The 14,762-nt window shown below is 38.7% G+C and overlaps 1 protein-coding gene across 3 annotated transcripts in view; it reads left to right on the top strand.

Moving 5' to 3' along the window:
• Positions 1-6,821: 6,821 nt before the first annotated feature.
• TAX1BP1 (Tax1 binding protein 1) overlaps positions 6,822-14,762 on the top strand; it is a 56,192-nt gene continuing 48,251 nt past the window's right edge. For all 3 annotated transcript variants that reach the window (XM_066195196.1, XM_066195204.1, XM_066195187.1), the window contains exons 1-2: positions 6,822-6,928; positions 9,720-9,902. In XM_066195196.1, the coding sequence (XP_066051293.1) occupies positions 9,726-9,902 (177 nt within the window). In that variant the 5' untranslated portion in view covers positions 6,822-6,928; positions 9,720-9,725. The remainder of the gene's footprint in view (positions 6,929-9,719; positions 9,903-14,762) is intronic.

Below are 14,762 nucleotides of genomic sequence, written 5' to 3'. Positions count from 1 at the left end.
TATGATGGGTGAAGGTCTCAAATCTGGTAAGATAACTTAGTGTTTTTCAGACTCATACATCTGTCACCCAATTTTATGGAAAAGCTGCACTACTTACAGGCTGTAAAAGTAACAAATACGGTTGACAAGTTCACTCAGGTCTCAGTGGTAGCATCTAAGCAGGCAGTTTCATAAAGCCTTAAAAAGTCTCCTTCAGCACGGACACGGTATATTCAAAATATGCAGATATGCAGACCAAATGCTGCCCACTGATACATCCTAGCAAAGATAATGGAAATAAACACTGTAAAACCAGATTTTTACCATGGTGTTTGTGTACAAAACACTTATTACAGGCCCAACAGATCTTCTGCCATGTAGTGAACTAAAGCCATATGTCATGGCTGTAACCTTACTGTGGTTTCAAAAGAGTTGTTATCCATATTAATAATGTAAATTTTATTTTGATTGAAAGTTTCCAGTCCAAGGCACAACAACATGCAACCACACTTTGGAAAACAAAGTATGCTAACTTGGCTACAATATAATGTAAATATATATATTAGCAAAAGGGAGTGTCATTTAATAAATAAGCTTCTTTTTGTAGAAAGTTCTAGAAATGTAAGCTCCAGAGTATTCTGCCTTTTAAGAATATTCCCTATACAAGGAAATAAATTTGTGAAATAAGAAAAAGTATGAAAGTTGTGTGATTAGAATATATTTCCATTTCTGAATAGTGCTGATCAAATAACACCAGAAAGGTGGCATTACTTTCTGTATGTAAAATTGCATAGCAAATCCAACATATTCTTCTCTCTACAATGTTAATAAACACAATAAAATAATAAATCATTGGGGGGGGGTGAAGAAGAATTTTCATTTTAGCACTGTTTCCAAGTAATTGATTTGTATGTAATGTATGTAGCAATATGGTCATTATTTTTTTCATAGAATTTAAGAACTCTATAATGTAAGAGTTTCAGAACTCAAGCAGTAGGAGAAGGTGACACTCAAGATCTGTTGACTGAGAAGTTTTCTGTACAAAAAGCTACACGAGAGCTTTAGACCTGTCTCCAAGCTGAATGAGGGGCTATGGGGAAAGCAGCCTGACTTGATCTCTGTGTCGAGACCCAGGCCAGGCACAGCCTCTCACAAGTGCGCTGCATGACTCGACAGATCATTTCCTTGGTGTCAAGTCAAGGCTGACAAAGAATTCCGGCATCACTCAGGTGGTACCAGTCTCGGTCTCGGCAGGGAACTGCGAAGCTGCACTAAGCCCCCCAGTTTGAGCACAGCCGATCAGGGAGCCAAGGAGCAAGACAAACCAGTATAATGGTGGAGACACAAGTGCCTGAGCCAGGCTAGAGGAGCTGGAGGCAGCATTAGTGTGAGGACACAGACATCTTTAGAGCCATTCAGAAAAACATATACCATTATGAGAAAATAGGAAAGCTGCCAAGCTTCATGCAGATAGAGTATACAGACACTTCTGTGCTTTGTCAGTGGTGGCAGCCAGTGCTGGAGGGGGACCCAGAAGGGGATACAAGAAGCATGCTGTAGGCTGCTATGGAAAGGGCCTTTCTACTTTCAGTCTCCCAGGGTTAAGTGCTGTGCTCTGAGGTACAAGAACTTTTAAATCTCATTGCTTGTTTGTTTCCTGCCACATGCAGTTTTCCTGCCTCTGAAAACAAAATGTTGGTCATTTGGGAGCTTCCTATTACTTTCAGACAGAAAAGATAAAAGGCTGAGAGAAACAGTAAATCTACTAAAGCATACCAAACAAAGGTATTTACCTGTTCTATATCTGCTAAAATTTCAGTGACACCTACTCAGCGGTCATTTACATGCCGTTCTGTGTGTGTCAGTAAGAGGTATGCTGGAGGGAAAAAAACCCCCTTGCAAACATCATAAATAAGAAATGAAACACTCCCCCAGACCTGGGTCTCCAGTGCACAAATATTAATTACACACCAGAGGGTAAAGCCTCAGTATGTGCAAGCATTTAATTCATTATTTGCATTTATTAAAAACATTCCTTTTCACTTTAACAATACAGTAACCCAACAGTGAAGTAACAGCAATTCAAATGCAGTCATTTACAGATGTGCGGTTCCTTGTGCCCATTGTGCAGTGCAGTGCTGCCAAGTCTCACACCTTAGAAGCAAGCTCCTGCTCTCTCCTCTGTCACACACATACATACACACACATACAAAATTTACATGTCTGCTCTCACCTATACTCTTTTGGGAAAACCCACAAATTTCATCAATCTCACTCTACAGATTTAAAAAACCTGGCAGCTTTTGAATAGCTTTTCTTCATCAGCTGCAATTAAGTGTTGGAAAAGAAATCCAAAATACACAGAGAGAAATTTTCTCCTTAATAGGAAATGTTAGCAATAGTATGGGATTTCTAATATGTTCCAAAGTTTTGCCACACCATCATACTGGAAGGCTAAGACTGCATGCCCTGGGATTAGGTTCCCTTAAATGCTGAGCAATTCAGTGTTGTCAGCCATAACATAAAACATTATTTATAACTATTTAACTGTTTTAAGAGTATAGTTAATAGCTTTCTGTAACATGATCTTAAAGAAGTTGATTAAGTGTGCTTTACAACATGACCAGAAAGAGCTTCCGATTAGTGACATCTATATATTTTTTTTACATCTCACATGGCCCATACTTTTAAAACTTGGAAGTGTTGAAATAGGAGTCAAACCAAAATGAAATCAAATCACTAGAACTGAAGCATTTCCTTACCACACTTCATCAATATCATCATGTCATGCCAATAGATTGAATATCCACAACATCAAGTACCTGCCTCTGGTAATAAAACCTAGAAATATATAATTTTTCTGTCACTCACACAAAGCAAAGATGGGCCTCAGAGGGGAGGACTTCAGGGATGGTTCAAAAACTCATCATGAGTTTGGTCTAGACTACAGCAATACAGAAAGTAAACAAATGAAAGAAAAAAATGTTAGGCTCTGAATCTGAATAAAAGTTCACATATACCCAAGGTTAAACAGATGTAGACAGGGATCTATTTTTAATTTCAAGGCTCTAAATTACTGAAGGAGCTCACAGGTTGAAGAGGATAATGTAGTTATAAAAATAATGTTTTGCAAACACTCAACTCTGTTCCCTGGGAGTCTGTAATTCCTCCCCATTTCCTTTGGCAGTTCCAGTTAACTGCATGTTTTTATTCTTAATTATTACAGTTTTTATTCTTCATTCATCTCATGCCTGAGAGGGACTAGTCTCATCCTGGCAAAGTCTTAGTATAATTATAAAGCAGTGAAATTTTTGCATCCCAAACTAAATTTCAAACTTATTTGGAATCTAGCAATGTTCAAATACAGTTACTGAATTCACACACACTTTTTATTTTATTTAATATTTCTATCACAACCACAACTGTAATTTGCCATTGAATATTTGTCCTTGTATTTATGCGTTTCAGAAATAAAGACCCTTAAAAGAGCGTTCTCACAGCTTTTTATTTCAAAGTTGATACCCTAGTGAAATGTATTTGACATATATTCCTTGGAGATGGTGCATGTAGACACAAAATGAGAGAGAACAGGGATTTTTTTCAGCCTGTGGAGGAGAAGGCCTCAGGGCCTATTGCTGTCTACAGCCAGCTAAGCAGAGGTTGTAGAGAAGATGGAAAAGAATTCTCTTCAGAGGTACACAGCGAAAGAAGGAGGCAAGAGACAAAACTGCAACATGGAAAATTCCAATTTGATAGAAAGAATCTTTTTCATAATGAGTAATTTCAATCACTAAAAGAGGTTCTTTAGGTGACAGTGGAATGTCTCCATTAATGGAGACATCTGAAATGTGACTGGGCAAGCCCCTAAGCAAGGCGCTTCGAGCTGCTCTGGACGTCTCTTCCAACAAACATGGTTTTGATTTTACATATATATACACACACACACATATATATATAGAGAATCATTAAAAAGATACTTGACGTTCATAGTTTCTTTTTCTTTTAAATATGCACAAATACTGGCTAAACATAGATACTACGTGTTTAAAGTACACTCTGGTACACACAAAAGTTGTATTTTACCATATTTTACCGCTTGTGGTAAAATACTGGCTCGAACAAAACTAATTTCCTGTTACTGAAATCAGTGGAGTAGGAAAGCTGAAAATCAAGTCAGAAGGAGACAATATTGCCACCATGCCTGTAATAAGCTTTTCTGATTGAGTTAGGGTGTTAGTGTTAAGAGAATCTCACAAGAGTAAGGTTTTGTTAGAAATGCTGATGTCAAACTTTTTTCTTTGTTGCTTTAAATATTTTGCAGAGAATGTAATCAAGGATAGAAAAATAGTGTTGGTGAGGGGTTTTTTTGCTTTGTTTGGGGTTTTTTGTTTAGTTGGGTTTTGGTTTGTTTTTGTTTGGGGTTTTGGGGGTTTTTTTCTGCTCAAGATCAAGTTTCCTAAAAGATTTATATCACGAGTATGAATTTCAGGAAATGGTATTTGTCTAACAAATTCAGACTTATCAAAGCATTCAACCATTAATTCTCACCCAAGTGCAAGTATCACCAGTTCCAGTCACATTTTTCTTGATTCAGATCTTCATACAAGGATATTGACTGTTGATTATGGGATCACTATGCACCACTTGTTCTTTTCAGTCAAGTACTTAATTTCTTGATGGGGCAATAACAAAATAAGAAAAGGCTCTGCAGCATCTTTCTGTAAAATATCTATAAATTCTAGAGGGATAGGACTGGCATCTAAACCTAGCATGCAAAAGTGTACATGAGAGTACATTAAACCACATGTTTATTTTAGTCAGAAATACTTTTGTATTATATATGGATTATAACCACCATTATGGGGTTAAGATAGCAAGTTTAAAAATACATTTTCCTGAAAATTATGGATATAAGTACAAAAAAAGACAAGATTATTCTTGATTTATCTGTCCTAATATTTACACTGTTCATGCCAGCATATGTAGTTTTTTTCCCTCTTCCATATGCATTAAGCAATAGAAATAATAACTGAATACTGAATTATGAGTAAACCAGAACTACCTTTATTGACTGAATGAACATTTATTAAGTGAACATGGAAATATCTCAAATTTCTTAAAAAACTCAGAACTGGGGAGAAGTATTTTTTAAAAAATTAGGAAACAGAGGTGAGTTGTTTGTTTGTTTTTCCAGGCATTTACTTGTAAAAATTTTGATAGCTGCAAAATAAAATCTTTTTTTTCAAATTCCCCATCATATTCTCATAAACCTGCATTATAATGGCTTTAAATGAAAGCAAAACTACTTAGTCTCACCAACGTTAATATTCCCCAGTTGGTGACTAAACCCCGAGTTCTTCTTAAGTTCCAGCCCACATGACAACAGTGTCTTGTGACTCTTAAACAGCCCTTTATCACATTATAGAGAACAGAGAGCAGCAAGGAGAAGAAATGGAGGACTGAGATAAGAAGAAATAGCTTTTCCTACCTCATTACAAATATTTGTTGCTGAACAAGATACTGCTTTCGTTTTCCACTACAGAAGTTCATCTGGTCTTACAGGCGAGATTGCTCTACGTACATTTCCTCTGTCTTCTAAGATGATCAGTTAGTACTATGCACGGAATTTATTGCTTTCCAGGAAAACGTAGAATGTATGGATGACATAAGAGATTATTCATTATGGCTGCAAATCAAAGGATAATTTAGTAATCTGTGGCACACCTTAAGACATAAGACTGTTTTCAGAAACAAAAAGGGCAAGTGAATGAATAACCATAATTACTTAAAGACAGTTTCTATGTTCCAGCTTAGTTTCAGTTCTGTTAGGACTGACCATGAAAAAACCAGGTGAACTTGTCAGAAACCTCACTCAATAATTCTAATGATTAATCATGTTATTTATAATAACACTATGTCTCTCCTAACCCGTTTGTTTAAAATACACATGAAAACACATAAGAAATGGTAGCAGAAAAGAATTTAAGATGATCTTAAAGACAGTTTGTAGTGGCAACCAACACTGGGTGCACTGGGAAAAATCCTGCACACCAGTACTCATCACTGCTTGCTTGTACTCAGCACCGTGACTCAGATCAGTGCTCTATGAGCTGCTTTTGGATGAAAATTGAGTGGAGGTTGTGTAACAGTTGCAAGCATAACCAGAAAAGCCTTAATACCCAAACCATTTAAATCCAGATTGTTATCAGAAATGAGAAAAGATATTAATCGTGTATAAACTTGTGGCAACTAAAGTAGTTAAGGTGGTGGAATCACCAGTCCCTAGAGGTGCTCAAGAAACGACGCGGTATTTAGTGCCACGGTCTAGCTAACAAGGTGGTGACTGGTCAGAGGTTGGACGCAATGAGCTCAAAGGTCTTTTCCAACATAAGTGATTCCGTGTTTCCGTGGTTCTCTGAGGCGGTGTTGTGTGTGATGTAACGCTCTTTCATGGAGACCCGCCGAGGTACCCAGGCGCCAGCCTGTGTGAGCGTTTACAGTCGCTCTTATCTCACCCCTCCGTTCCCGGGGAAGACCAGGGAAGGCCAGCAAAGGCTGGCAGATTAACGGCGACCAACAGGGTGACGGCACGCCTGTGTCTTGACGTCGGACGGAAGAGGAGATGATTAATTCGGGGTAACTGGGTGCGACAGAGGTGATGTTGCAATCGCGGACAAGCTGGGAACGCTGTACGGACGTAACAGCAGCCTGGTCGGGCACAGGCCTCGCACAGCGCCGTGCCCGCACCCCCAAAACCCACCACGGGCGTGCTGCTGTGCAAGGGGGACTCGGCCGGAGAACTCTCCGCTCCCCAACCGGATCCGTGTCAGGGCCCACCCCGTGCGGGCGGGGCCGCGCTGGAAGTGACGCGGGCGGACGGGCGGAGCTGCGCGGCGCTGGTGGCCAAGGCCCCATGTTGATGTCCCCGGCGCCCTCCGCGTATGCCTAGGTAAGAGATGTCCGGGGCCAGCTGGGGGGACCGGGCAGGGCTGACACGCTCCTTCCCGCCGGCTGCTGGCCGCTTCTGGGCCGGGCCGGGGCGGCCGGGCCGTGCGGCCGCGGTTCTGCGCCACCGGCCCCCGCCAGCTGTTCGGGCCGGCCCTGGTCGGCCCGGGAGCGGCGGGGCCGGGCTGCGGGAGCTGGCGGGGCTTCCCGGCCCAGGGAGGAAGAAGAAGGCCCGGAGCCAAGGTGACCGCGTCGGCCAGCTGCCGAGCAGCGGCGGGGAAGGGGCGGGAGGCGGCGCGGGTGGGGGCTGGGGGTGTCGGGGGCCCGGGACCGCAGCTGGAGGACTACAGGAGGAGCTGACTGAGGTGGTGCGGCTCGTCCTGCTTTTGTTTTTCCTGCCTGACGAGCTTTTCCTCCTTTTCGCCGTCCTTTCCGCTGCGCCAAGCCAAACGCGTCGTTTAGCCTTCCCGTGGGAAGCGCTTGTCATGTCATTAATGAAGGCTGTGCGCAGTTCTTCCTCCTCCTCTCCCGTTTCCTAGCCGGTAGCTGGGAGCAAAGCGAGTACCCAGCATCCCCGTAACTATCCTTGAACTGTAAGTAGATCTGAGCATCACCTAAGCTCCGGGGATTTTTCTGCTAGGCAACAGTAATCCCAGCTGATTGTGCTGGTCCGCACTAGTTGGATTTGTGGACAGTTCTGCTTTGGGGTTGGAAACCAGTCTACCTTCACTGGTTCCGTTAGGGCTAGTTTTCAGCTGTGGCAGCTGACCCCCCAGTGTGCAGAAATGGATTTTTTTTTTCCTTTTGGTTGGGGTTAGTGCCTTTTTTTTTTTTTAAAATAGAATTATCGAAAAAAATGCAATTGGCTTAGTTATTAATGCTGTGTTTTCTCTTTTTGTACTTATTCTAGGTAATGAAAATTAAACACACTATTTCATGTCAGTGTTATTTGGCTAACTCACTAAATTACTAAAAAAAGAATTTGTTGAAATTGAAAATAACTAAGGTTGTTCTTTTTCTTCTAGAACTATAGAGATTGCTGATACATACCATTTATAGTTCAGAGTAAAATTGAGAGATGCCTTGAATGTAATCATCTGTTTTGAGATGTGTGGGAGTTTTCAGGATTTTACTGTGCTGTAGCATTTCCTATTCTGGACTCTGAAGCTGCATAACTGATAGGATTTATTGTGTACCCTGTTGTCTCTAGAAAACTGTGTTTTGATCTTTACTCAGTTTCTTGCTTGTGGAAGTTTTCCTTTTTCTTTTATATCTAATAATCTTCACATAAGCTTGGTGTTTTGTCTTGTAACCTGTGTTGGTTAGTGTACAAGACTGCTTTTTATTTAACATCTGATACATTAAAATAATGACATGGCTGCCTGTATGCACTTTACGTGTTACTCTAAATTGAGCGGTAATAAGCTTAAAATATTGACGGCTTAAAACTGAAAAAAACCCCTGTATTTATCTTTTCTGTGTTTTGCATGATGCATGTCTGTTTATTTCAGAGTGCATTTAGTTTCAAAAAGCAGAAGGTCTTTGCTACTTATTTTTTAATCAGTGATATTTTAAAAGGCTTTAGGAGGTACATGAACAGCTTTTCATATTTGAACTGGTTGAGTCTTGCAGTGTCCTGTCTCCTTTTGGTTTTGGTTTCCACATGTGTCTTCAATGAAAATAATATATTATGTCACATACTTGGCAGTTACTTCTTTCAAGGTGTGAATGTGCTTAGTTGGTATAAAATTACTTTCAACAGCAATTGCAAGAACAGGATAGCTCATCTTTCCTGAAATATCAGATACATAAGGCCTTTATCCTCCTAATATCAAATGTTTTGACAAAATTGTTATTGTACAAAAGAATCAGACACTTGAAACTTCTCAGTTGCATATGTTCTATTTTTGGCAGGTGTTGCTGAATTTGAGGAAGGGATGTTCTTGTTCTGCTCTTGAAGCATCTTGTGTTACTGTAGTTTGCAGCACTCTGTATCCTGAGTAAGGTGGTGAATGGAAAGCACGATTTAAAGCTTTTGCAGTCCAACTGATTAGTGTTAATCCCTTCAACTGCATGCATACCTCAATGTTCCTGCTATCAATGCAAGCCATTGTTTATGGTAATGAAGCTAAACACTAAGTGTTGTTACAGTGAGAATAGTAAAAGATGCCCACAGACTGCTAAACTGGGGCAGGAAAACTCTTGAAGAAGTAGGGAAAAAAGCCAGCCCAAACAAAACTCTCCTGTTTACATAAACTTTCTTATTTAAAAAAAAAAAAAAAAAAAAGTCTTAAAATGGAACTTTAATACTTTTGTTGAGAGGGAAGGAAAAACTTCATGTGTAAAAATGCTGTGAAGAGCACTGCACCGTACAGATTTGAGAAAAATTTAAAGCAGGAAAACTACAGAACTTATGTTTCTCCTTCTCTAGCATGTCTAGAACCATTAGGAATCTTTCATTAAGTCAGAATCCTGCTTTGTTTTCACACTGCTGCTCTTATTTTCCACTTTCTGACACTGAGATATAATACTGGGGGCATTCAGCTCAGCAATGCTTTCTCTTCATCTTGATGTCATTGTTGAAATGACTGCTCTTTTTATTCTGAGAGGTGGTTGTTTTGGAGAGATGCTGAGGCAGTGCACTTGGGTGAAGTTAGTCTATGTCTCTCTGTTTTTGGAACAGGGGAACTGATTGTTAGTTTTTTCTGTCATATCTATTTCAACTAGATTAATTTTTATAACTTAACTAGTTTTTCCACTCTGTTCAAGTAACAGCTTCTACAATTTTGTTACAGATAATCATGTCATCCTTTCAAGAAGTTCCGTCTTCAGCTAGCACTTTGCAGACCTCCAATTTTGCACATGTGATTTTTCAAAATGTCGCAAAAAGTTACCTTCCAAACACACATCTTGAATGTCACTACACTCTCACCCAGTTTATCCATCCTCATCAAAAAGACTGGGTTGGTATTTTCAAGGTAAGTTTTACTTGTTCTGTTGCTGTTTTTCAAATGTTTGCTTGCTCTCTTGCAAGTTAAAAAAGTAAATCTCGACAACAGTAAACTTTAAGTTGAACATCACTTAAGTGATGTATTTGTTCCTGCTGTTAGAGTGTCAGTTTTGTAACAAAGACCAAACTGGAGACCAAAACTAGAGGAGCGAGTACAGCTGAAGTCTGCTGGAGTAAAGAGAAGGTTTAATATATGCAGAATTAAATGGAAATTATTTGAGAAGAGATATGTGGTTATAGAGTGACATTGTGAACAGGACTGAGTGAAGAATGTGCTACTATGTGTGAAATGTGTGTGCAAAGGATGAAAACTAAGCTGGAGATAACCTGACCCACATCCCTGACTAATTTTTATTGCTAGAATAGGCTGAACAGGACAGATCACTAAAATTATTCAAAGCAGATCTTTGGAAAAAAGATATTTGGAGATATTGTCAAAGGTTAGTAAAGCTTCATTTATGGGATTAGAAATTGTTCAATTCTTATACCTACTTCTGTTTAAGACCTTAAAGATTTGTGTATCTTTGCCAGTATAGCTCCTAATAGATGATGCTTAAGTTCCTATTTTGAATTATATTTAATAGAAGTTTGATTCAGGCTTTAGTGAAGTGATGCTTTGGCAGTGGGAGGGGGAAAAGGGTGACAGACTAATTTGTTATTGGAGCACTTTTCCCATAGAACTCAGTTCACTGTTTCAGAATGTAAATGATCAACTTCATTGTAATCTGCAGATTGTGAGTCTTTATTCAAGCTACATTACTCCTCTGCTATGTAGAAATACTGTGCTCTGTAACAAAGCAGAAGTGTTTTTAATGCGATGTGCAGTGACTGTACAGTCACTAAATTGTGCCAGGGAGGTGTTAGCTTACAAACAGGCACATTTCCCTAGTAAGAAGTTTTTTTTTTTCAAGTGTGTATGTGTCTTATTTGCAAAGTTTTGACAAATGATGTAACTGAGAAAGCACTTGAATGTTTAGTTAATAGTATTTGTGAAATATAAAAAACCTGTCTTTATCCAAACTTTATAGACTGTTCTGTTTATATTGTGTGTAAGCATCTTGAAATTACTGAAATGTGAATGTAATGGCTTTGTCTGTTGGCCTAAGTGTGGGAGGCAATCAGACAGGACTCTAGAATTATTTATTAGATAAAAGAAAAACAAAGTTGGGAAACAGTTTTTCAGTGATTACACAAAATGCTGTGTACAGTGTACAGGTATCTGATTTCATCTTGACTGTGATGATAGCTTTCATAAACTATTCATGTTATTCTACTTTATTTTACTCTAACAGAGGCAGGTAATATTTTGGCAGTCATTTGAGGAGCACGTTGAGCTGGCATAAGGCAGTACTACTGTTCAAAGAAACATCTTTTATGCAGAGTGGTTTGTTTCTTGTGCTTCCTCTTTTATGTGAAATGAGATCTTGTGTGGTGAATCAAATCAGGGAATTGATTGAGGTTAAGACCAGTGTTTTGTGACTAGATCTTAAAAATGGAATTTCCCATCTGAATTTCCAGTTTGCCTGATTCTCATCAATACAAGGGAAGGAAGCATTGCAAGATGGGAAAAGAATAAAATTTTTTTTTTGTTTTTTTTTTTAGTGGTTACATCAGTTTATACTGAGTGTTATGAATATACTTTGTATAGTTACAGTACACTGAGTTAAATGGAGCCAGCTGTCTAACTGTATCTGTCTTCAAATATATATGTGTAATGTTTGCAGTAAAATAAACTATGGAACGTAGTAATCTTGGGATAGATAATAGAAGTTGTACTATACAGTGATCTGAGTGTAAAAATGAGTGACTTCTAGAGAATTGATGGTTCATGAACAACTAACAAAGCACCTGGAGGTGGCTTGAAACCTGATGAAACCAGGAAGGAGTTTTATCATTTATTTCACTAAAACACATATGAAGGATACAATGCATGGTTATTAAAGTGATTGAAAAAAGGAAGGACAAAAGCAAATCTTGACTAATTATGAGAACAATAATTAATGACCTTCAGTATTGCCTAGTATGCAATGAAAGTGGGGTTTCTGTGAGAGAACTTTGTTGATTCACAGACTGTGTAGAGGGAATAAAATTCACTTTGTCCTTTTCGAGTGCATAAGTTGCTTAGGAAACAAATCTGTTCAAGCTGGTGTCATTTAACCTTTGTCTGAAATTGCACAGAAGGTAACTAATATTGTAATAGTGAATAGTGGACAGAGGAAAAAGGCACCTAGTTAAAAAAAAAATGAAGAAACCTCAGCAAAAATCCCCAACAAAAAGTGGTAATTTTAGATTGGTTTAGAAAATAAGTATGAAGTAAGATTCTGCCTGTGCTCTGTTAACATTGTTGTTTGTGGTTCTAATGTTGATTTTTGTTGAGTTTTAGGGGTCAGTGGCTTCAGCAGTATTCTGTCTTGTTTGCTCTACTGACTAGAAAAGAACTTTTTTATTGAACTGAAAAAAAATCTTAGGTAAAAACCTTTTTGAGTGAATGGTTTCTATTTAGGATCCAAGTGCATTTCTTCAGCAACAGTGATGTCTTGAGTAAATATTGGTTCTATATATCCTTATGTTATTGCTTTTGTTTTGCTTGTCCAGCTGTTAGTGCAGCTGCACAGTGAAATGGATCAGTGGGGTGATCTGCTAGAAAAATACAGCCTCTCCTACCCCAGCTTTTGCCATATTATTTCATAACTGGTTTAGTTTTTCAGTTTGATCATGGTGTGGTGCAATGGGCAGCTGTGCTGGCGTCACTGTGATGGAAACGGGGGCTGGGAATGTGTGTGTGGGAAGCACTATGCCTGCTTTTTTGACATGGCTGCTTAATATGGAATGACAATTGAAAATTTTTTTCTGAACTTTTTTAGAGTTCTCAGTAGCAGCTTACGTGAAATTGTGAAAGTTAAGACTCTGACTTCTCTGCGTATGTTGTAGGTGAAATGTGATTTTTTGTTGTTTGTTTCCAGTGTAAGTTGCTAAGGCTCTTTGTGGTGGCATTAACAGCTTTAAAACTATTCCTAGGCAAGTAATTTTGTATTGTTTAGAAAAATGAAGACCTAGTGTTCATAAACTGAAAGAGTAACTTTGCATATAGGAGAATTATTTCAGATATACCAGGTTTTTTAGAAGCTTGATGTATCTAAATGCATACACTAATTCTGGGGTTGGATGTCTGGCAAAAACTGGGGGATGTAGGAAGTACAATAATGAAGATATTATCCTTTATAGCAGAAGTTCTCCATATGCATTTTTTATTGGTTTTGTGTTTATTTTTCTTACTCATTCCATACAGGAGAAGAGTCAAACGCAGGTTTTGACTCAAGTCTTCAAATCTGTTGTCTGTCATTGCTGCTATGTGTTTTTGTCCTTTTGTGGTATTCTGGAGAGTCATCTGTAATCAAGTGCTAAAAGGTCTTGATCAGTTATATCCTTGTGTGTTACCAAGAAAATAAAAGGCATTTTTTCTGACAAGTACTTGTCTAGTATTTGGCATGGACATCCTGAGCCTGAGTTCCTGTTCATGCAGTTTTATGAGAACTAAAATCTGAGATCAGCTTTCCTTCTACTGAGGGTTTCTGTGCAGCATAACATGATGGTTTCTAGTGTGGAGTCAGAGGTGAGAAGACTTACCATCCTTGATTGATTTTGTAGGAGGTCTGTATTCCTAGAGTGATCCAAGACCTCTATTTGTTTCTGCTCATCTCTGGTTGATCAGAATCTGGAGAGGCCTTTAATGTAACCCAAATCTAAACCTTTGAAATGAGGAAAGATAATAAATGTGTGCCCTACATCTGGCTGCAAAACTGTCTTGGCTGTAGGTAGTCCTACAGCTAGGGAATTTCCGGCTAGGGAAGTCTACATCTTATGACTATAAAATAAAATAATCATATGGCCAAGTGATATTTTTTGCATTATTAATACATAATGTCCAGATTTGCAGAAGTGTTTGAAAAACCTGCTTGGTTTCTAGGAAGCAGTGTCTACTTCTTTGTCTGGAGCATATGTGTGCAAATAGGGCTGTCAGATGTTCAGTATACAAGAGAGGCAGGTTTACTCTACATCTCAAAGGCACAAGGAAGGGCTCTTATAGGCTTTGTAAAGATACCGCATCAAGAGAGTAGTGCTAAAGGTGTAGGTGTTTGTGGGGTGTATCGTAATACTTCGTGCATTTCTGAAGATACAATTGAGCTGAGACAAGCATGCTGGAATGACCTGCAATATCAGCGCATAATCAATCTTGTATATGTTAAGCTAGTGACTTTGGTCTTGCTGTGTCATTAATTAACTAGTCCATCAAAACTTTTCTGTTCTTCAGTTCTGGTTGATATTTTTTTTTAAGTAATCTACCTTACCATTCTTCTAGGATATTGACAAGTCGTAGACGTGCTTTGATATTGACTGTCTCAGGGTACCCCTAGAGAAGGAAAGGAAATTCTTTCTTTCTTAATTTCCATATTTTTAATATCCTCACCTTAAAAATGGTGAGCCGAGGTTCTGGTAATCTAACATACAGAACAACTGAGTAACCGAAATTGGGAAGATCTTAGTAACTTACTTGAATACAAAAAGTACCTCTTGCTCAGAGTACTCAGTGTTTACAAGGCCACATCTGAGCTACTGTTTGTGCATCAGTGCAGTGCCTGTGTTTACGTGCCACTTAATTTCTGTATTTTCAATGGCCTTATTTATAGAAAATCTCAGAATTAAATTATCTGTTGTCTTTGTAGCACGGTCTAACACTATTTGATAGAGACTTAAGAAACAACTTGTTGTTTGTGTTTTATCAAGGCAGTGTAGCTATATCTTTGGATAGTACTCTGGGTTATTTAGT

Source organism: Chamaea fasciata, unplaced genomic scaffold (genome assembly GCF_029207755.1).
Source record: "Chamaea fasciata isolate MVZ Bird 193981 ecotype frontalis unplaced genomic scaffold, bChaFas1.0.hap1 SCAF_1, whole genome shotgun sequence".
NCBI lineage: Eukaryota > Metazoa > Chordata > Aves > Passeriformes > Sylviidae > Chamaea > Chamaea fasciata.
This window is presented reverse-complemented; position numbering and strand designations above follow the sequence as displayed.